The following is a 22355-nucleotide window of genomic DNA, read 5'->3' on the forward strand; positions in this document are numbered from 1 at the left end:
CTAATCAAGCTTCCAATCTGCAGTGCTGAATAGGGATTGAAAGAAACAGGCACTTCCACAAGATGGATCAGGATTAAAACATGGCTTTTCTAGGGTACATAATCCTTTCAAACCAGCATATCCCCCTTTTCATATCTGATATTGGTAATTTTTGCATTTCTTTTTTTTTCATCCCTTAATCAAATAAATCCTGCTAAGGGTTTATTTTGTCATTAAAAAAAAAAAAAGCTACCATTTGGCTCTGCTGATTTTTCTTAATTATATGTGTTCTATTTTATTAAAATTTTCTCTTTATTATTTTCTTACTTCTACTTTCTTTAGGTACTATTTGATGCTGTTTTTCTAACTTCTTGAAACAGATACTTAGTTAATTGATTGTTGGCCTTTCTTATTTTCTAATTTAGGGCTATAAATTTCCTTTAGCTGTATTCCTTTAGCATAATCCCAATTTTTTATATGATCTGTTTGGGTACAGTGTGTCAGGAGTGAGGATTGGCTTAAGAAACGTATCTGGCATCATAATGTGCGATAGACTGGGCTGGAAAAAGGAAGGAAGCCAAAGGACAAGTTGCCATAGTTTGGGTGAAGAGTCAAGAATCTGACCTATGGTGGTTTCTTGAGGATGGAGTGGAATGGGTGACTACAAGAGTGAATGTGGTAGCAAGGTGAGTCATTCATTTACTCTAGTCTATCTGGCTGGAAAAGGAGATAAGAGAAGATGGGAAAAGCAGGCCACTGCAGTTCAGAATCCATGATCTTGTACACAGAAATGTGGCATCTGTGGCAGATAATTTTATTTGGGTTAATTGGTGGTACTTTTAGATAGATGAGAGCTGAGAGCAATGGGTTTTTTAATACTATCTGCCTGAATTGATCTACTATCCTCCCATACTTGACTCAGGTCTCCCTCTGTTGGGGAGAACCCCCCTTCCTCTTCTTTCTGATTCAGATGTCCATAATATCCTGCGTACAACTCTACCATAGGATTTCTCTCTTGTTTATTTAAAACATTTATTTTGACTATCTGATCATAGCTCCCACACTGGCCATTTGCAGCAGGACTGGGTCTTACTAACTTTATACTCTCAGGGTCCAATGCCTAATACCTGTTCAGTAAGTATTGAATGAATGAAGCTTTGAATATACTTTAATGGTGACTTTAATCTCTGAATAAATATTTCAAGGAGGACCACTGTGACTTTATTGTCAGCACAGCTCTTTGGTGTTTAATTGAAACAAGTGCAGTTTTTGCAAGGCCCACAGTGCCTACTCAGAAGTGATAACTTGCAAAAAGTGGACATAACATGGAATAGTCTCTATCCTGTTGTGAGTGATTTAGACCTTGATCAGCATCTTTCTGTTTCCACCCTTAGATGCCACAGTATATGCTATATTCCAGATGGAACTCTCCTCCCAGAGCCTGGGGATGACTCCCTAGTTGTTTTGCACATGATTGGAAACTAGCCCCACAGAATTTTCTTATCCCCTGTGTCTTCTTCCTGGTTCCTCAGACAGGATTGAATCCAAGTGATCTCTGGAGAGGTAGAGACTCCAACCCAAGATCAGGTGAAATTGGTCATAAAAGTTAGAAGCAGAAAAGATCATCTGAACTTCAAATATTTTTCTCCTAGAGAACAGTGTAGACCTTCTCTTAAATTATATAGATTGGGGTGAATGACAGCCTCTAAGCTACAGAGCAACAAAATGTGTTTGGTTCATATCAGTGTTAAATAGTTCATTTTATTAAATCAACAAAGGTTGATGTTGGCAGGTCCTATGAAGATCAACTGGTCCAACTTTTGTTTCGAAGTTGAGTAATCTGAGGCCGAGGAAAGCTAAAGGGCTTGCTCAAGCACTTTTAGAAAATTGGTGGTGACGCTGGGATTAAACTAGGTCTCCTAGGTCTTCTGACACATCATTTTTACTTTGAGATCTCAGAGGTAAGGACAGATCATTAACAGACCTGTGATTCTGGTCTTTAACTGATTTATTAATCACTAAGTGGTTCCCCTTAAGATACTACAAGGGTGGGTTCTAGCATTGGGCTTACAAAGAATGCAGGTGTTGAAGGCAATTCTCACATACATGGAGTTTGCCAAACTGCCCAGTTAGCAGAGTCCTCCAGTTGGTTGACAAGTCCGCCCAAAACTTCTGACATCAACCACATGCTACTAACATCAACCAGGGCCACCCTTACTTCTTACCATCTGGCTACAATTCAAGTTTCCCCACTCCCTCAGGTTTAGTAATTTGGTAGAATGGCTCACAGAACTCAGGAAAGTGCTATACTTGGGATTAGAGCATATTATAATAAAAAAGATATAAATTGGAACCAGTCAAAGGAAGAGACACATACACCAAAGTGTGGGAGGGTCCCCAAATGAGAAGCTTCCATGTCCCCACATGTTACCCTCCTGGAATCAATGTATGGCGATATCCAGAGTATAGTCCACCAGGGAAGTTCACCTGAGTTCGATGCCCAGAGTTCTTAGTGAGGCTTCATTGTAAAAATATGATTGATTGAATCATTGCCCCTCTCCCCCACCACTCATTTGGCTTTAAAGCCCAAACCCTTTAATCACATGGTTGCATGGGATGTCTTTTTTGTGTGCCCAGATCCCCACCTGTGTCATTTCACTTGCTTAATCTATCAGGTGTGGTCAAAGGGGCCCACCATGAATAACAAGGACGTTCAACCACTGGGGAAGTTCCAGGGTTTAAGAGGTTACCTCCCAGGAGCTAGGACAAAGGCCAGACCTCTCTGTATATAAAGTGAGTTCTTCACTACACACCATAGGATCCCAACTTCTACATTCCCCTGACCACACCAGCCAAGTCTCCTTCTTCCTGTGCCCTATTCAAATCTAACCAACCTTTAAGGAGATAGACAGGGATTCCTCCAAAAGCCTTCCTGTTCTCACCTGCACACTGGACAGATTTCTCCTGTGAGCTTCTCTTTTCAGAGAGGACAAGAGAACGAGTTGCCTATGTGGACTTGCATGAGCAAGTATGCACTTGCCTGACAAACCCAACACCCTTTCCCCCACCACCACCGTGCCGAGGGGAACTACCACAGGAAATGGCCAGGAGTGCTGCCCAGCCATGTGGTGCCCTCATGGCACCCTTACCTACTAATATTGCCAGATAAATTTTCTGTGTTGCTGTTCCCTATGGGAGGCAAAGACCATGTGCTTCTTGTGATGAATGACATTTTCACACGTAGCCACAGAGTCGTCATGAAACTGGGCATCCCTGGCATGGGCACCCATGACTCTCTTTACCAGGACATTCCTTCTGAAATATCTTGAGTCATGAATATTAAGGCCATTACACTGTTCTTTTTCAGAATTTCTCCAACAAGCCCTGTGCAGGGAGTTTGATACATGTTAGAACAATAGAATGACTTTTTACCTGCTATGGTATCTGGAAGTTATGTACCCCAGAAAAACATGTTCTTAATCCATTCCTGTGGGTGTGAACCCATTGTAAATAGGACCTTTTGATAAGATTACTTGAGTAAAAATGTGGCCCAACTGAATCAAAATGTATCTTAATCCTATTACTGGAGGCCTTATAGATAAGGTCACAGAGAGAGAAGCCATGGAGAATGGCCAGAAGCTGGAAATCAGTGGAGCCTGGAAGAGAAAGGAGACTATGCCACCATGTGCCTTCTCATGTGACAGAAAGGTCAAAGACCAAAGATTACCAGCGGCTAGTCCTAGAGCACTACAGACTTCTAAAAGAAAGCATAGCTTGGTGATGCCTTGATTTTTTACTTTTCCTAGCCTTAAAACTGTGAGCCAACAAATTCCCATTGTTTAGGCCGACCCATTGCATAGTATTTGTTTTAACAACTGAGAAACGAAAACATTTGCTTTTTATGCTTCTTATCTTTTTTGTTTCTTCTCTTACTCTGACCATGCCACACCCACTCCCCTTTAACTTAGTTCTCTGGAATTGAATCTCCCTTGTTTTGTAGGTCTAAAATATTTTTTGTTCTTATTCCTTACTAATTTTTCACTTCCCCTAGAACTTGCTTCTTCGCTTTTTGGTCCCATACTGAGAGGGACCAAAATATGTCTTCAGTAGTAAATGTGGAAGGTTAGAAGGAGCACAAGAAGCGTACATTGTCTGGATGTAGGGGCCCTTAGAAAAGGGGAGCTGGGATTATGATTAGTCATTATTTCTAACCCAGTTCTCCAGATGACTTTGGTCAAATATCAAAGCCATACAGTCAAATGACATCAGACTGGGTCTTGACAAATGACTGATAAGACTCAATCTGACAAATAGGCATGGAACATTGGGAAGGTGGGGACTACGTGAGCATAGGAATATAGGCATGAAATAGCCTAGTGTGCATGTGCACGTGCGTGTGCATATGCATGTTTTAGGGGTGGAGTATTAGCATTCCTAGAGGGGAAATTCGGGGCACATGGAAAGATGAAATGGTTGGAATTGAGCCTGGAGTGTCGGTGAGACCATATCATTCATCCAACTAATTCAGTAAACATATTGCAAACTGACAAAGTGCCAGGCACTGTAATAGGCACTCCAAATACAAGAGTAAACAAAGCAGGCACAAATCCCATGTTCACAGCACTTACAATCTGGCAGACAGAGACAGACACCACATTCAGTAAGTAAGGTATGTTAGAAGGTGGCTGACCTGAGTCTGAATCCCAGGCTTTGGACAAGTAACCTCCCCATTCTATGCCATCCCCAGTGTGGAGATGGCAATGCCCACTAACCAGGACTGATACCTAGGTGAGCTTTCATGTGAGAAGAAGACCCAGTATAGCCCTTGGCAGTAGGTGACAGATGGTAGTAGGTGTTTGGTAATTGATGGTGGTGGTGGTGGTAAGAATTGTTTAATTTACTATAACAGAGAAAGAGAACATTTCCTAGTTCTTTGATTTCAGAATATTCCCAGATCTCCTATACTGAGATATGTTGTTTTGTTTTCTTAACAGCAGCAGGTTCCCTTTTCATCGAGAGTTATTTCCCCAAAGTGTATATTTTAAAGTTAAAGTTTGAAGTATGAAGGCTTACGGGGCTTGGGTCTGACACGCAACAGGAGGGGTACATGACTCCAACAGATGACAGAATGAAAGAAATGAGAAGGTTGTGGTAAAGAGCATCTCTAAAATTTCAAGTCTGTACCCAACAGAGGGAGACTTGTCCCTGAGGTACTTCCTCTCACTAGATCTGCAGGGGGTTCATTTCCAGGGCCTTGAGACCTGGTGGCCAACCAGGATGCCAAGCAGCCTTCCTACTCTGAACAAAGAAGCAGAATTGGTGCCTGGTAGCTTCTAGGTTAAAGGGGGAATGCTTTCCTGTAGATCTGTCCTTTTCTTTCTGTGGCTGACTGTATTTCTTTCAGCATGCACTCCAGCATGCATTCACTTCTCAGATCTTTCAGTATCAAAGAACTGTACTGTCCTCCCCAAAAGGGCCTTCCCCAAGGGTTTCTGGATGAACTTTAGGAGGCAGGACTAAGAGGGGAAATCATGCTAGCCTTTGATTCTATTAATATAGCCATGCATATAAGTCTCTAGACTTAGCAGCCCACTTCCTTCCATTTTATATGACATAACATGAATAAACTTATCATTGGGCTGAATTGCTGAGAGCACCAGCTATCTTGGAAAACACAGTGGGCTAGACTCAAGAGGCCCCGGTTCCAGTTCTGGTTCTGCAACAGTTGACCTTTCTAGATTCCAGGCGGAAGAGCCGTACTGATTGATTTGAGGGAATTGGACCACCCTCAGATCTTTCAAGCTTTTAGAAAGTCAGCATCTGAGGCCACCATTTTGTACTGGCCCATGGCTTGTGTAACTTAGAGGGATAGCAATGCCACACACTTAACCAGCTTGAGTCCAGGTCACCTTCCCTTGGATAAAAGCATTATGGTAATAACATTTAGTGGTATTGAGAATTTATGGGTACAGACAGCTCTACCAAACTCTTCATGAGCTCTGTCACCTTTACTCCTTCCAACCACCCAAGGAGGCAAGAATGATATGGTCCCAACTTGACAGAGAAGGAGCTTGCAGCCCAGAGAGGCTCATCACATAACTGATGAGTGGCTGGGCCAGGAGAGAACCTGAACCTGAACCATGGTTGAGCAAATAGCTACCCATGACCCCTGCAAATCAACTTTGATGATGAGCATTAGCGACACTTTCCTGTGGCTCAAAAGAGTCATAAAGTCCAATCACCTGTCTCAGCAAAGCTCTTACTAAATCCTCAGGGAGAGGAGGGTTTCATGAGAGAGGTCCCAGCTAGTGATCCTTTGGGTCTGAGTGCCTCTCAAGGGGAGAAATCTGGATTCTTGGCTTTTCCCTGCTCCCCCGGCTGCCAAGCAGCCTTCTTACTCTGAGCAAAGCAGCAGAATTGGTGCCTGGTAGCTTCTAGGTTAAAAGGGGAATGTTTTCCTGTTGGCCTGTCCTTTTCCCTCTGTGGCTGACTGTATTGCTTTTAGTATGCACTCCAGCATACATTTACTTCTCAGAGACACACAGGATGTAAGAGCTATTGCCGCGAGCACTGGGCCTGTCACACTGAACACTCAGCTAGTCTGGGGAGGATTTCTTCAGCTTTGGCCCTTCCTTTCCTCCCAACCTGCTGCCTGGCCATGATGCTTCCTGGTTGCTCCTCCAATAAGTGATGAAGGAGGGGCAGAAAGGGAGGCTGCATCCAGACCAGTCCATGGAAAGTAGGCGAGTGAGTGTGAAGGTGGGATTTGTCCAGCTCCGATCTCTGTGTTCTCAAAGCACTTGAACAGTCCACATTAGTCCCAGCTCCGCTTGACCTGGGCAGCGGGGAGTTGGTTCGTGGACCCATAGCCTTGCACTCTGAAGAAATCTACTTTTTTTTTTTTTTACTTTTTTTATTGTGTATTATAACATATATACAAAACAAAGAAATAAAAAAGCAATAATTTTCAAAGCGCTCTTCAACAAGTAGTTACCAGACAGATCCCAGAGTTTGTCATGGGCTACCATGTAATCCTCTCATCTATTTCCTTCTAGTTGCTCCAGAATATAGGAGGCTGGAGGGCTTAAATATTTTTTTAATCATGACAATCAACTTTTTTTCCTTTTTTTTTCGTGAAAAATATCATATATACAAAAAAGCTATAAATTTCAAAGTACAGCACCACAATTAGTTGTAGAACATATTTCACAGTTTGGCATGGGTTACAATTTCACAATTTTAGGTTTTTACTTCTAGGTCCTCTAAAATACTAGAGAATAAAAGATATCAATTTAATGATTCAGCATTCATATTCATTTGTTAATTAATCTTCTATGCATAATTCCACCATCACCTTTGATCTTTCCATACCTCTCTTTGGAGTAATTTGGGCTATGGCAATTCTAAATTTTGGGTATTGGAAGGGTCTGTCACTAATATGGAGTAGGGAGATGGAACTATCTGATGTTCTGGAGAGGCTGGGCTAGGTTTCAGGACTTATCTGGACCAGGGACCCATCTGGAGGTTGTAGGTTTCTGGAAAGTTACCCTAGTGCCTGGAACCCTTTTAGAATCTTATATATTGCCCTAGGTGTTCTTTAGGGTTGGCTGGAATGGTCCTAGTTGGCGGTTGGCAGGTTATGATAGGTAGCAAGGTCTACCTGAAGCTTGCGTAAAAGTAACCTCCAGAGTAGCCTCTTGACTCTATTTGAACTCTCTCTGCCACTCATACTTTATTAATTACACTTCTTTTCCCCCTTTTGGTCAGGATGGAATTGTTGATCCCATGGTGCCAGGTCTGGATTCATCCCGGGAGTCATCCCAGGTCGCCAGGGTGACTTTCACCCCTGGATGTCATGTCCCACGTAGGAGGGAGGGCAATGATTTCACTTCCACAGTTTGAAGAGATCGACTCTTTGTCTGATTAGGCCACCCCTAAGATGGGCACACAGTAGATTCCAATAAATGATAATCAAGTTGAATCAGAACTCATTTATCTTGGCACCCCTCTCCCATTCTAACTCCTCAGCACCCCGGACCAATCTGTCACGCCACTGCTGGAATCCTAGGCATTCCCGGATCTTATGAAAACAGGATGGTTCCTGGGCAAGTTAGCTGCCATGGCCAGCAGAGGTGGGACGGATGCAGCCAGTGGGGCTGAATGCTGGGATTCGGGCGTCACTTTTGATTCATGGAAAAATCTAAAAATGCCCTTGGCTGGTCTTATACAGGATCTGCCTCGAGGGGGGTGACTTTACATTTCCAAAGGGACCTGGAAAAATTACCCCCCATTGTCCCCATTTGTGGAAAGTGACCATTTTATGAAGCAAGTTGGTTTCAAAACAAGGGTGGCGGATGTGTGTGTGGGTGTGTGTGTCTTCTCCAGGGGAATCTGAGCTTCTTAACCCAGCTCTGACCTTGAGCCTTGTGTGGAAATTAACTGGGGTTTGTGTTAACACTGACTGTAGCAGACCTGATGGTGAGACCAGCTGCTAAACTGCTAAAGCGTTTTAAAACAAATTGTACCAAAAAGCATTTTTGAAGTGCTTAATTTGTTTGCTTGTCCAAAGGGCAGCATTATGTAGAAAAGAGGTCTGAGTTCTGGGTTTGATTCCTGGCTGATCCTGTTTCTTCATGTGTAAAATGGAGCTGATGGTACTTGCCCTCTCTGTCCAACAGGAAGTTAAGGCGACTCAAGTGAGAAAATGTATATTGAAATCCTCTAAAAGTAACACATTCCCATCGGTCATTTAATAAGTATTTATTGAGTACCTACTCTATGCACAGTTCAGCGTGAACACAAACATTTGTCTCATGAGAATCTCCAGAGTCAGACTTGCCAAAAGTTGGCTAAGCCCACGCACAAACCCATCCAGAAAACCAGGCACCGTCTACCCTGGCTGGTGAAACCACTTGTCTGTGTGACAAGGCTTTGACTATTTCCAGAGGGGAGTTTTCTGAAAGCCCTTTATTTTTCTTTGTGCCTCTGCTAAGTTTTCCTAAGAAGTGTGCCTTTCTGGACCGCGACAGTGGACACAGCTTTATGCCACTCTTTCTTTGCCTGCGTCTGGATGGCATCAACAAAGGTGAGTTCCAGCCCTTGTGAGAGTGTCCACAGCAAGCTATGTAGGATCTTCCCCCACTCCTTAGCCCCACCCCACCCCCCCGGGCAAGCCCCACAAGATGTTTCGAAGGGAGAAGAGCAAGCTGCTGGAATCTGGTGCTGTTGTTCCCTACTGTGTGACATTGGGAAAGTCATGTAACCTCTCGGTCTAGATTTTCCTTGTCCATAACATGGGGTAATCAGTGCCTCTGTGAAATTAGATGGATGTGGCAAAGCAGGATACAACTGCAGTGTTGCTTTGTTGTCATTTAACAATACTGTGCCCTGCCTCTTAGAATGAATGAGTCTGTTCTAGGTCTTTTGGGTAGCGATTTGGAGAAAAGTTGGTGTCTTTGCTCCAGACCCAGGCTTGTTCTCCTTCAGCCTCAGGCTCTGGACACTGGGGAAAGCGACTGTGACTTGGAAAGAGGAGGGAAATGTGGGAAGGGAGTGTCTGGGGAACCCCAGGAGGTCACCCAGCGAGATCTTTATGTGTGAAAGGATATTTGAGAACTTTTTCAAAACGATTTTCAGCCCTCCAGATAGAATCAGTAGGTCTACAAAATAGGATGTTCAGAAAAGCAAGGCAATTTTCCCCAAGTTGCTTCTGGACACTAGATACCCTGTTTATCCAATCATAACCCCCCTTCTGGGGAGGTCTGCAGCGGGGAAAAGTGCCCAGAAAGCTTCCATTTGGGTTACACGGACCTTGCAGATTCCTGGGGCCCTAGGAAGGGAGACCTAGGGAAAAGTTGGGGAGAAGAATAAAAACAGGAGCAATTCCATTTTGTCATATAAAAATTTTGAAAATTGAACCAATGTGTAGCCTAAATATGTTTTTTTTTTTTGGTAATTGTTTTTGCAGGTAATGCTGTGAAAAGTGAAATATCTTTGGAGGTTCTGGTTGTCCTTTGAGGACCCCCGGTGGCTTTTCCTGTAGCAGTCATTCCCAAGGCACCTTCCAGGGTCCCTGGACTGTGGGAATAGAGTTCTTTCAACATCATTTAAATTAAACTTTAAAAGTGTTAAGTAGTATAGAAAAGTTTCTGCTGAAGGAGTCACCCAGCTTAGAGCAAATTCATTCATTTCTTTGAAAGTTTACTTGCATACATTTTTAAAAAAATAATTAATTAGGGGTATATAAGGAGTTAACTCTGAACCCCACCACAGTGCTTATCAGCAGAACAAATAAGACTCTAGTTTTCCTTTTCAATCCTCAGCTCCTGTTGTCCTCCTTTTTTCTGTGAATGAGGCTTTTGAGGTTCTGTTGTGAATAAAACCTGAAAAACTGCTCCCTGTGTGTCTTCCAAGGCAAAGACCTGGAGGAGTTAAGGCACATCAACTTCTTCCCCGAGATGTGGCTCGCGCGGGTGGCAGCCAACCATTACCACGCGGTGAGTCGCCCGGCTCAGAAAAGGAGACAATGACTGGAATGGACTACCTTTCTGACTTTGCTTTTTCTGGAGATGTGTTTTTCATTTGAAACTCCTGGACCTCTGAGGTCAGGACATGTCTGGATCCTTCCCAAGGGAAATGGGATGGGCCAGGCAGGGCAGGAGGCAGGAGGCCCAGCCTTGGAATCCAGTTGCTTACCCATCTGCCAGGTCAATCTGGGGAGTTAGATGGAGTGGGGGGAGCACCAGTCACACGCCCCCAAAACCAAGTCCCCTATGAAACACAGATGCAATATATACATATGACTGAAAAGTCTCAAAACGCAGAGAAAACAAAGGAAGGTCAAGTAAAAATACCCACAAACTCATCTCCCCAAAGTACTGTTAACATCTCATTGCAATCATTGCCTTTCAGTCTTTTTTTTTAATGCACTTAATTAAATGTGCTCCTTAACACCGTTTTTAATGGTTGCAAACTATTCAAGTGCTACTTTGTCATTCTTTTATTGTAGAAAATGTAGAGCGTTTCTAATTGTTAATTGTTGTGAGAGTATTTGCATGCAATGGCTTATTTTACTATGTTTAGAATTATTTTGTATATTAGATTCTGAAGAGTAGAAGTGGCGCAAAAAGGAATGCACATTTTTACACGTTTTTGGTCTTGATACATTAACTAATTTGGGGACCAATTTACTCTTCCTCCAGCAATAAATGAAAGTGCTCCACTTTGTACATCCTCACCAATGTAGCATGTTTGAATTTCAAATCGCTTTTGTCAATTAAGAAATGAACAATGATATCTTATTTTTTAATATGCATTTCCTTTATTACTAGCAAATGTGGTATTTTTCCATGTGGTACATCCCCCTTCATGAATTGTCTATGCAAGCCATTGTTCTTCTATGTGTTTCCAATCTTGCAGCTTTAGGGATGAAGCAGGGCAGTGTTTGAGTTCTGAAGATGTATGAGTCACTAGTTAAAATTCCATTCAGCTCAACAACTATCTATTGTTATGGGCAAACCACAGTGCTCAGCTCTCTGCAAAGTAGAGAATGACTCCATGGAACAGAGCTTCTCTGGAGAATGACAGAGCAGAGGAGGGGTGACCGAGACAGGACAGTCCCTATGGCCTGCACATGTCAGGAAGAGCCCACCTCCCTCTTCATGCCTTCCTAACCCTGCCCTTGCTTTGACCTCTGACCCCAGTGTCATCCTCCTGAAATCTGCTCCCTCCCTTCCCCAGCCCTGGGCAGGTCTGTTCTTGTTCTTGACTTTATGGCCACCATCACTCTCTGCCTCCATGGAGCTACTGAGGTGCACATCCTGTTTCCCCAGTGACACTGCCTGGGGACATTTTCCTTTTCATCTTGGTATCCCCTGAAAGCACTGAGCACAGTACTGGGTACATAGTAGGTCTTTAATATATACTTGCAGGCTGGCTGAAGGGCTGAATGTAGACTCTAGAGCAGAACTATCTTTCAAGCTTGGTGGGGTCGTGGGAACCCATGATTGGACAGAAAAATGAGAAACAGCACTGGTTTCCGGGGGATGGGGCTGCTGGTAAGCTGTGTGTCTTTTCCTTTCAGCTTGAGAGTGGGGGTGACATGTTCCACCTGAAAGATCTTACCACCCAGGCCATGAGATATGGGCTGCTCTTCAACCAGGTACTGAAGACTGGACCACACAAGGGGAAGAACTTTCCACTCCCATGCCCAGTGAAGGACCTTCCTGCAGTGCCTGTGATCAATTCTTACCTCTAGTAGAAATGCCAGAGAGAAAAGGGAGCCTTAGTGTCTTCTCTACACACTCACCAGTAACTAGGAAATAAAATTTATGGACAGGGACCTGGAACAGGCGCTTTAGTAATCTGATGTACTTACTCTGAATTTCCCTGCCGAGGTGACCAGCTGTTCCATCATTCCCAGGACAGAGGGGTTTCCCTAAAATCAGAAGAGTCCTGGGTAAATGGGAATGAATTGGTCACCCTATACCCCACAAACATCACAGGCTGCCAAATGGCTCAAAATGAAAATCCATTTCAACGTTTAAGGTTGGAGGGCAAACCTGTTCAGGGAGGCTATTTTGGGTCCCAGAATCAGAGCAGCTGACTGGGGCTCAGTCACCAGGGAGGGGTGAGGGACATCTAGGATTGGGGGTTTTGCTGTATCTGGGTTCTCTGTAATAGCCACAATTCTCTGAGAAATTGCTGCTTTCCTTTGCCTTCTTTAAAACTGTCCCAGTAGTGATCTCAAATTAAGTCTCAGGAACTCTGGGCCCTCAATCTATCATCATAGGCCCCTCTCCAGGCCAGCCTGGATGTGTTGGGTTCAGCCCCTCAGCTGCAAGTAGACGGGCCAAGAGTCTGGAGAGTCTCACAGGCCCATCAAATTGGAACAAAATACTTTGTTTCGAAGGTCTGCAGACCACAGGTCATCTGAGGAGAATGTGCCCAGCTCATTCTTTTCCTCTGTAAGGAAACTACGCAGAGTAAATAATATTGTCATTGAGGGCTAACCTGCCAAGGATTTGTGGAGTCTCTACAACTTGGCTTTTCTGTGCTTCCAAGGCTAAAATTGCTGTTGTATTTTCACTTTCAAATCAGTTAGCAAGTTAGTCACTTTTGTTGTTGTAGCTAGAATTTCTTTTGCTATATCCTCTTGCCTCTAACACTGAAGATATATCTTCCTTTAACTTGGTTGTCTATCTTTCACAATTTAGGAGTATACAGTTTATTCACAAACGATCGCTATATATGGATTCTTCTTTGAGATAAAGGGAATCAAACATGATGCCACCTCTTATAGTTTTTACATGCAGGTAAGGAGAACAGAGCACAAGAAAGGTATGTCTGAAAACTCTTTTAGAGTCAGAGTCAATTAGTATTAAATTAATAATAATTGGTTAATCTTAATAACAATTAATATGGAATGTAGTATAAGCCTGATGCTAATCACTCTTATATACATGATGTCACTTAATTTTGGCAACAACCATGGGAGGTAGGTATCATTAGCCCATTTAACAGAAGAGGATCTCAAAGCTGAGTGTCTTCCTGCTCATGTGGTCTCTGATCGGTAAAGCTAGGGTCAAATTCTAGTCTTTTAACGCCACATCTGGGGCTCAGTTTATCTTGGATTCATATATGGTGGGTAATGCTTTGCAGATGGGTCATTCTTCCCCCAGGGTAGTGGGTAGTGCCTACAAGTGGGGGAGGGAGTTTGTGATCTCATTTAGAGTGGCAGAGCAGAGCCATGGACAGGACACCAAAACAGGCATCAGGAGGATGGATGGCTTTGCCCTGATACTCTTGCTGGACTTTTAGAAAGGGCAGGAGACTGTAGTGTTTAAGAGTGGAGAGCCTGCAGTCCTACTGCCTGGTGAACCATGTAACCTTGTCCAGTCCTTTGAGCCTCTCTGTGTCTCAGTGTCCTCACTGTTTTGGTGGAGAAGACAACAGGACCTATTACACTAGTTTGTGGCAAGGATTAAATGCCTTAATTTATGCCAAGGGCCCAGAACAGAAATGGACCAAAGAAGCAGTATGCATCTTAGTGATGGTGATGATGGCGATGATGGTGATAGTGAAGGCTGATGGTGATGATGGTGATGATGATGATGTGCCTCTGTGTTCCACTTAGGATTTGCTTATAAGCCTCTCTCTTCTCTAAGACTCAGATGTCCTTGGGAAGCCATATTTTATTTTCCTTTTTATTTACCACTGCCAGGCATAGTCCCTGTAACATGGAGGCATGTTAAGTGACTGGTTGGCTGACTGAATGGATAAATGAATGAATGCATGAATGAGAAAATCTGAGTTTTAGTCCCCACTTTGCCACTACCTCACTAGGTGTCCTTGAGCAAGTGACTTCTCTTCCTTAGACTTCTGTTCTTGGTCTTCAGTGACTCAGACATTTGCCCTGCCACAATGGTGTTTACTGGACAGTGATACAAATCAAAATGTGCATATGAATAGTATCTTGGTTCTTAAATTCCGGCAAAGAGATAATGAAGACCCTCCAATGCAACACTGCTTGACTTAGTGGAGTTTCTCCAGCTTGGCCAAACGCTAGTCCATCAGTCAGTGGTTGTGTATAGTGTGGGCTCAGAGTGCCAGCTAACTCAGAGCCGTGACTCCAGGAGAAGGTGCCATTTTGGATCTGCCCTCTTGCTTTCCATATGTGTTCAAGCTAGGGGATTGGGGCTAGGAACAGGGCTCCCTTCCTTTACGTAATCCCAAATGTAGTTCCACTTGAGGTGTATCACTCTCTTTGCAGAGAATCAGGCATACAGACTTGGAATACAACTCCGTGGTCTGTGAGCAGAGCTCCATGGTGAGCCTGAGAGCGGAACGCTTGGTGCGGTATGAAATCTCAGCCCACACCATGGTGGGCGGCAAGTGGCAGGAGTTCAGGACCAACCAGATCACACAGAAGTTTGGACTTGTAAAGCCATCCTGCCGAAGCCATGTGAGTGTTTATCTTTGTTGTCTTCTTTTCCTTTTTTTGCTTTTCTTTTATTTCCTCCTCACCTCTGCTTTTTGTTTTTTGTTTTGGATCACTGACTTTGAATCTCTAGTGATCTGCAGAGAAATTTGTTCAATTTCTTAAATATTATCCATGCTCCAAATAATGCTAAAGAGGAACCATCTAGAATAAAAAGCTGGGGACACTAATAACTATAACCCAATCAGACTGCCTGATTTGGTCACTCCAGATTCATTGTATAAATGTCAAAGGATTTCAGGCTGGTTGGGCATGGCGGGGGATACTCAGTGTTATGCATTTGCCCCCACTGCCTCCACTGGAGCCTATACATAGCTGATTGCTTCCACAGAAATCCATGGCCCTGGTCTGCCTGCCTCATTTTGGCTCATCAAAGGAGGATCAAGCCCATCTGCCTCAGTTTGGGGAGTGGGCAGGACCCAGGCAAGACACAATACTTGGCCTGGCCTCTGACCACTGCAATCCAGAAATTGCCAGAGATGCCTAGGTTTACAGTCCTCAGAGGAATTCTTAGGGCTGTGAATACAAGGAGGTCCAGGGGCCTTCCTTGCTGCCCTGGAAAGAATATAACTTTACCTTAACCCAGTGAATAATTCTCTGCTTTGGCTGGAAATCAGAATCACCTAGGGCCTTTAAAACTCCTCAGGCCTGAGCCCACCCCACCCGCGAGCAGGTAGGGCCCAGGTAATTGGGTTTTCAAAAGGATTCCCAGTTTCTTCTCTATGATGTTAGAAATCAGAATAGCAGTTACCTTGTGGGGATGGCGGGAGCGGAGGCAGGGATCTTGATCCAAAGAGAATATAAAGGAGATTTCTGAGGTGCTAGAAATATTCTTTAGCTTAAGCAGGACCATGGTTACACAGGAGCACTTGCTTTGCGAAACTTGTCAAACTGTACCCTTAAAATTTGGGCACCTTATTGTGCTTAATTTATACTTAACTATTTTTAAGCTTACCTTAAAAAAAACAAAACAAAACCAAAAAATCCTCTCTAGGTGACTCTACTGTGCAGCCAGATTGAGAACTACCGTCTTTCACAGCTGTTCTTTCTTCCTTTTTCCCCTTCTAGAGCGCAACTGTATTGATCCTAAAAGTCTCATTTGCTTCATTTTGTTTCATCTTTTAGACCTTGAAAATCCAAACTGTGGGCATCCCAATTTATGCAAGTTTTGCATTCATCTTCCCAATATCTTGAGAGTTTCCAGAAGAATCTATGGATTTTTTTTTTATTCCACCAAAAAATAAAATGACAAATGGACCACTCACGTGTTCAGCTGACTTTCCTGGTTTGGGTGTCTCATTATGACTTGAGTCCACATTTGTATCATTTGAGGCTTGAAAGTGCCATGGATGCAAGTCCACTTACCATCTGTGACCCCAAAGCACCCTGAATCCAGCCCTGACTTTCTGTACTCTTGGGGTGCACCAGTAACAGCCACATGCTCCAACTGGGAACATGAAGTAGCTCCCTGTCCATGGTGCATTTCCGCCTGCCACTCACAACAGCACCCTTGACACAACACTGTCCCTGGCAGTTTGGGCTAGCCAGAACGAGAGTTGAAGTAGGAAGGGAAGGAAGCAACTAAGGTACCATGCTTGCTGCTAATGGAGCTCTGTGAATTGGAAAAAGTGAGGAAAAGTATTTTCTTCCCACAATGTGAATATTACTTTTCTGTTGCTGCATAACAAAGTACCAAAAATTTAGTGCCCTGAAACAATGCATATTTGTTATCTCACGGTTTTCATGGGTCAGGGCTCCAGGCACAGCTAGCAGGTCCTCCGCTCTGGGCCCACAGGCTACAGTGTAGGTGTCAGCCAGGCAGGGTGCTTATCTGAAAACACGACTGGGGAAGAACCATGCCCAAGGTCACACGGCTCATTGGCAGAATTCATTCCCTGGTCGTCCTAGGATTGCGGTCCTGATTCTAACCAGCTGTTGCCTGGAGGCTGCCCTCAGGGCCTAGATGCACCTGCAATTCCTTGACACATTTCTCCATTGGCAGTTCCAAATGGCTCTGGGCTTCTTCAAGGCCAGAGGAAAGGCTCTCACACCAGTCTGCTGAGAAAGAGTCTTACCTAACAAAATGCAATCATGAGAGTGACATTTCATTAGCTCCACCATCTTTTCTGGGTGAGAAGTAAGTCTTAGGTCCCATCTGCATGCAAGGCCATGGGATCAGCCGAGGGAGTATCCACCAGTGTGTTCCTGCAAAGAGTTAGGGTACCACTACAAATCAGAGAGGAGAGTCCCCACATGATTACCTTCACTTCAGCCACGAGACACAAGTTTGAGGATCTCCAGAGCCACCCTCTGGAGGGTGTAAGCCAACTCTTACAATTGGCTCCCAATTCAGAGGTCCCCACAGACTCCCTTAGGCTCAATAATTCTCTAGAATGACTCGCGGAACTCAGTAAAGTGCCCTAGATACGATTACAGATTTATCATAGCAAATGGATGCACATTAGAACCAGCCAAAGGAAGAGACACACAGGGAGAAGTCCAGGAGGATTCCAAACATGAAGCTTCCATCATCCCCGTAGGGACACCACTTTCAGTCAATGAGAAGCTGTGATGAGAGCCTGAAAGACAAGAAACCAGCCCTTGTGCAGAGACTTGAAAAAGTGCAGTCTTGTGATCTATACCATAGTTCTGTGAGGTAACAGGGAAGATAAGAACTAAAAACTTCCGAAAAACAAGTCAGCAGATGCCCAAGAGAGAGGAGAGGCTGTTGGAAGCATTGCTGAAATGAACGATTGCAGTGATTGACCGTTTTCTAAATGAAGTGATTGTCATAGCTCAGCTATTTGGAATACACAAGCTTACACTCATGGAGTTTGCAAGAGTGGGAGAAACCACCAAAGCAGCAATGCCAAAAATATCTCCCTAAGGTAAACAGTAAAATTCTGATGAGTATAAAAACTGGAAGCTGGGATATAGGAGGAAGGCAACCCCCAAAAAGAGAAGGTAAGGACTTATAGGATTGGCTGCATCCCTGCTTCCAGAGCAAGCAATTGAAAGGCACGAGAGGCAGTTGGACTTGGGGTGCCAGGGAGAGGGGTCCTCTGACAGCAGTTCCATCTCCTCATTGTACAGAGGGGAAAATTGAGGCCTGGTGGACTGGAGTGATAATTCTGGTTGGAAAATGCTTGCCAAGTGCCTCTGATCCGTTAGACACTTGATAACGATCCCACTGAATTCTTCCCGTAGTTCTCTGAACAGGGTGTATTTTCCTCGTTTGATAAGAGTGGAAGCTGAGCCCCCAGAGAGAGCAAGCCATTTCCTCATCCAAGTTCCTCAGAGTAGCAGAGCAGGGAGGCCAACTCAGGCCTAGCCACAAAGCTGTGTGTCTTCATTTCCCTCCACGGCCCACAGAGGAGGTAAAATGTTTGATGGTGGTTAATTCAAGGGATTACTGACCACCTGTAACACACTTGACAAACTGTGTACTGCATATCCGCCGTGTGCTGGGCCATGCTTTGAGGGATGCTGTCACAGATGAACTCTCATTCGATTCTGATGGGGATGTTGGGAAGGACCCATGGAGAAGCAGCAGTACCTGGGCCTTGGAGAAGGCACAGTAGAAGAGTGGCACATAGTCCACAGGTGGTATTTCAACAGCTGCAAGTAGTACCACCCCCACTGCTCGGAATGAATGTGCATCAGAATACCTGTTAACTTGTCCAAATGCAGATCCCTGGGCCCAGTGGGGAGGCAGATTTTGCAGTCTGGGAGACACCCAGGAATCTGCACATTAACAAGCTTCCCAGACCCCAACGCAGGCCTGCAGGCCTGTCATCTGCAGACCACAAGCAGAGGGTTCTCTACAGTGCTCCACGCCCCAATTGTCTTCCTTGCTCTTTTGGTTTGCTAAAGCTGCCGAATGCACTGTACCAGCAATGGATTGGCTTCTTCAATGGGGTTTTATTAGTTACAATTTTACAGTTCTAAGACCATGAAAATGTTCAGATTAAGGCATCAAGAGGAAAATATCTTCTCTGAGGAAAGGCATCTGGGGTTCCTCTGTCACAGGGGAAGGCACACAGAGACACCTGCTGGTCCTTCTTTCCGGGCTCTGCTTTCAATGGCTGTCCCCAAATTATCTCTGGAAGTTTCTCTATCTAAACCCTCTCCCCCGGCATTTCTTTTATCCATTCAAAAGGACCCAAGCAGGGGGATTAAGACCCACCTTCAATGGGCTGGGTCACATTTCAATTGAAATAATCTAATCAAAAGGTCTCACCCACAATAGTCTATAGCCACAAGGATCCATTAAAAGAACACAGTTTTTTCTAGGGTTCATAACAGATTCAAACCAGCGCACTTACCCAATGCAAAAAAAAAGAAAAAGAAAACAGCCTACTAATCTGTTTCACCACACTGGCTGACTTTTTTAAACCAAATTTCCTAGAATATGAAATAACAGAACTTTAATAATGACATGTCCTCATATGGCTGAACCATTTGTTGAAATCTAGGAAGTCCATCCCTTTCCACTAGGGGGCATGGTCCTCCTCAGAAACCGGAGCCAGAATTTTAGTGGCTGAAATTTGCAACCTAAAATTCATTTTGCAGTTCCAAGTCCTCCTGGTTTACCGGGTTGAAAGTGAACGTTTAAATATCCTGGGCTCTGCCAATCCAAACATCCACCGTGTCCATGTCACAAATTCTCTGAACTTATTTAGTGAGAGTCTTGAGACAAAAATGTTCAAGATGGCTTTTCAATCTTCTCACAAGTAGAACTTCTTAGTCTAGAATTTTAAAAGACACAGCCACAATATCCACAGCAGCGACCAGGAATGCTAGCCAACCTAACATCTTACATGCTACACCCATAACCTTCTCCATACCTGCTTCTCCATCTCCCACCATCAGGCTCATCTCTCCAGAACCTTCCCTCCAAACAAGGTTTCCTCTGTACACAGCAGCTCCTTTGGGTCCTAGAGAAAGGCAGACCTGGTTTTGAGTCAAGCTCTGCCCCTTCTTAGCTGTGGAGGCTTAGGCAACTCTCTGAGCCTTAGAACCTGATCTGAAATTGGCAGTGCAACCACAGTATTCAATAAGTTGATGTGTGATTTGTAAAGTACCTAATACATAGTAGGTGCCCAATACCATTCATTTCTCTTCCTCCCTTGTTTAGAACTTGTTGAATGTTGTCAAATGGATACTGTGTGATCCTTTGCCTTCTCTGGGCCTGCTTCCCCTACCCCAAAATGAAAAGGTTGGTTCCAGTAGTCATGTTTCTTGAAGATGATTGTGTAATGATATAGCTTTCGCAAATTGACTGTGATTGTGAAAACCTTGTTCTGTTGCTCCTTCTGTCTATGGTATGGACAGATGAGTAAAAAATATGGATTAAAAATAAATAAATAATAGGGGGAATAATTGTTAAAATATATTGAGTTGATGGAAATACTAGTGGTCAATGAGAGGGAGGGGTATGGGGTATGGTATTTATGAGTTTTTTCTTTTTTCTTTTTATTTCTTTTCTGGAGTGATGTAAATGTTCTGAGAAATGATCATGGTGATGAATATACAACTATGTGATGATATCGTGAGCCCCTGATTGCACACCAAGTATGGAATGTTCATACGTTAAGAATGTTCATGTTTGTATGTTGATTGGTTTTATTAATAAAAATTTAAAAAAAGAAAGAAAACATTCGACCAGGTGTTCTTTGTAGCCCATTCATGTAGTGTAATCATCAGGTTCTCTGATTTTGTGAGTGGGAAACAGCAGAAGAAGTGAATGCTTAAGTCTGTGAATAGAGAGAAGAGGAAGGAGGAGAGAGGAGGAGAGAGAGAGGAAAGGAGAGGATGACCTGGGGAAGACATTTCTTATTTTCCCATGGGCTTAACAGAATGAGAATGAATTAAAAATAGTAAGAGGTCCTCTTCTCCTCTCCGCTCTTTAGAGGGTAAGTAGGGTTTTGTGTCTTGGAGACTGTGGTATCGGGGAAGAGATAGGAAGGTTTTGCAATTATAAAGCCTGGCCTAAAAAGGGAAAGTGCTAGGGCTTACTAAGCTGTTGGGGAGAAGGGTGGACTCCTCAGGGACTGGTTGAGGGGGTGTCACATGTCCCACTTGCATTCAGGGGAATGCCTGTCGGATGTGGTGGAGGCTGGCCCACGGACCCTGGGGCCTTGAGAGCAGGGGTCAGGAGGGGGGTCCTCTTGAAGGAGACCCAGACCAGGGAAACCTCTGTGAGGGAAATCTTGGGAGTAGGTGTGTCCAAAAGCACTTTCCGCAGTGATGGAAATGTTCTGTAGCTGCTCTGTCCTCTGAGGTCACCATTAGCCATGTGTGGCCACGGGGTACTTGAAATGTGGCTGGTACAGCAGAAGAATTGCTTTTAATTTTATTGCATTTTAATTTACTTAAATTTAAATAGCCATCCATGCAAGTAGAAGGAATGGCGTATCAACCTTACTCACCATGGAATAAGCTCGGGGCACCCCTTAATTCTCCTGGGCCCTCTGGGGTATGGAGCTTCTTGGCCTCTCTCCAGGGCAGGGATAAGTGAACATAAGAGGCCAGTCATGCCCCAGGCTCAGCGCACCATGGCCAGGTTTGCCTGGACTTCTGGGTGAAGGCCTCTCCCCAGAGCAGGGAGAAGACATGCTGGGGAAAGGGAGAGTCTGACCCCAGTGTGATGGCTCATGTGTCAACTTGGCTGGGTGATGGTGTGCAGTTGTTTAGTCAGGCAAGGACTGCACTGATTGTTACTTTGAGTGCATTTCGTAGGTGGATTTAAATCATTAGTCAGCAGGTCGTATCTACAGCTGATTACATCTATGATCACAAAGGTGGCTACCTTCAGCAATGAGAGGAAGCTCCTCATCCGTGCAGCTGGGGAGAACTGAGGATAGCTGCAATCAGAAAGCATGCCTCATCTCTTCTCCAGACAGTCCGCTTCTCCCAGGGAATTTGTCACTTTCATCATGTTTCCAACTTGTAGCAAGCCTTACGGAATTTGAACTCCCCAATTATGTGAGCCAATTCCTATAATAAATCTCTTAATATTTATATATAAATATATGCCTATAATAAATCTATGTATCTATGTATCTATGTATCTATGTATCTATGTATCTATCTATCTATCTATCTATCTATCTATCTATCTATCTATCTATCTATCTATCTATCTTCTCGACCAAGGGGGGAAGAGTGAAATGAGGCAAAGTGTCAATGGCTGAGAGATTCCAAACAGAGTCGAGAGGTTATCCTGGAGGTTATTCTTACACATTAAGTAGATATCACCTTGTTATTCAAGATGTAGCGGAGAGGCTGGAGGGAAGTGCCTGAAACTGTAGAGCTGTGTTCCAGTAGCCATGTTTCTTGAAGATGATCGAATAATGACATAGCTTTCACAATGTGA

The 22355-nt window shown here is 44.0% G+C and overlaps 1 protein-coding gene across 7 annotated transcripts in view; it reads left to right on the forward strand.

Annotated features, from left to right (window-relative positions):
• The window catches only part of BTBD16 (BTB domain containing 16), a 76613-nt gene extending 60359 nt beyond the window's left edge, over positions 1-16254 (forward strand). For all 7 annotated transcript variants that reach the window (XM_077126291.1, XM_077126285.1, XM_077126289.1 and 4 more), the window contains 6 exons: positions 8973-9064; positions 10393-10475; positions 12062-12139; positions 13194-13292; positions 14750-14941; positions 16103-16254. In XM_077126291.1, the coding sequence (XP_076982406.1) occupies positions 8973-9064; positions 10393-10475; positions 12062-12139; positions 13194-13292; positions 14750-14941; positions 16103-16171 (613 nt within the window). In that variant the 3' untranslated portion in view covers positions 16172-16254. The remainder of the gene's footprint in view (positions 1-8972; positions 9065-10392; positions 10476-12061; positions 12140-13193; positions 13293-14749; positions 14942-16102) is intronic.
• Positions 16255-22355: the final 6101 nt, after the last annotated feature.

This window comes from Tamandua tetradactyla, chromosome 13 (genome assembly GCF_023851605.1).
Source record: "Tamandua tetradactyla isolate mTamTet1 chromosome 13, mTamTet1.pri, whole genome shotgun sequence".
In the NCBI taxonomy this organism is placed as follows: Eukaryota; Metazoa; Chordata; class Mammalia; order Pilosa; family Myrmecophagidae; genus Tamandua; species Tamandua tetradactyla.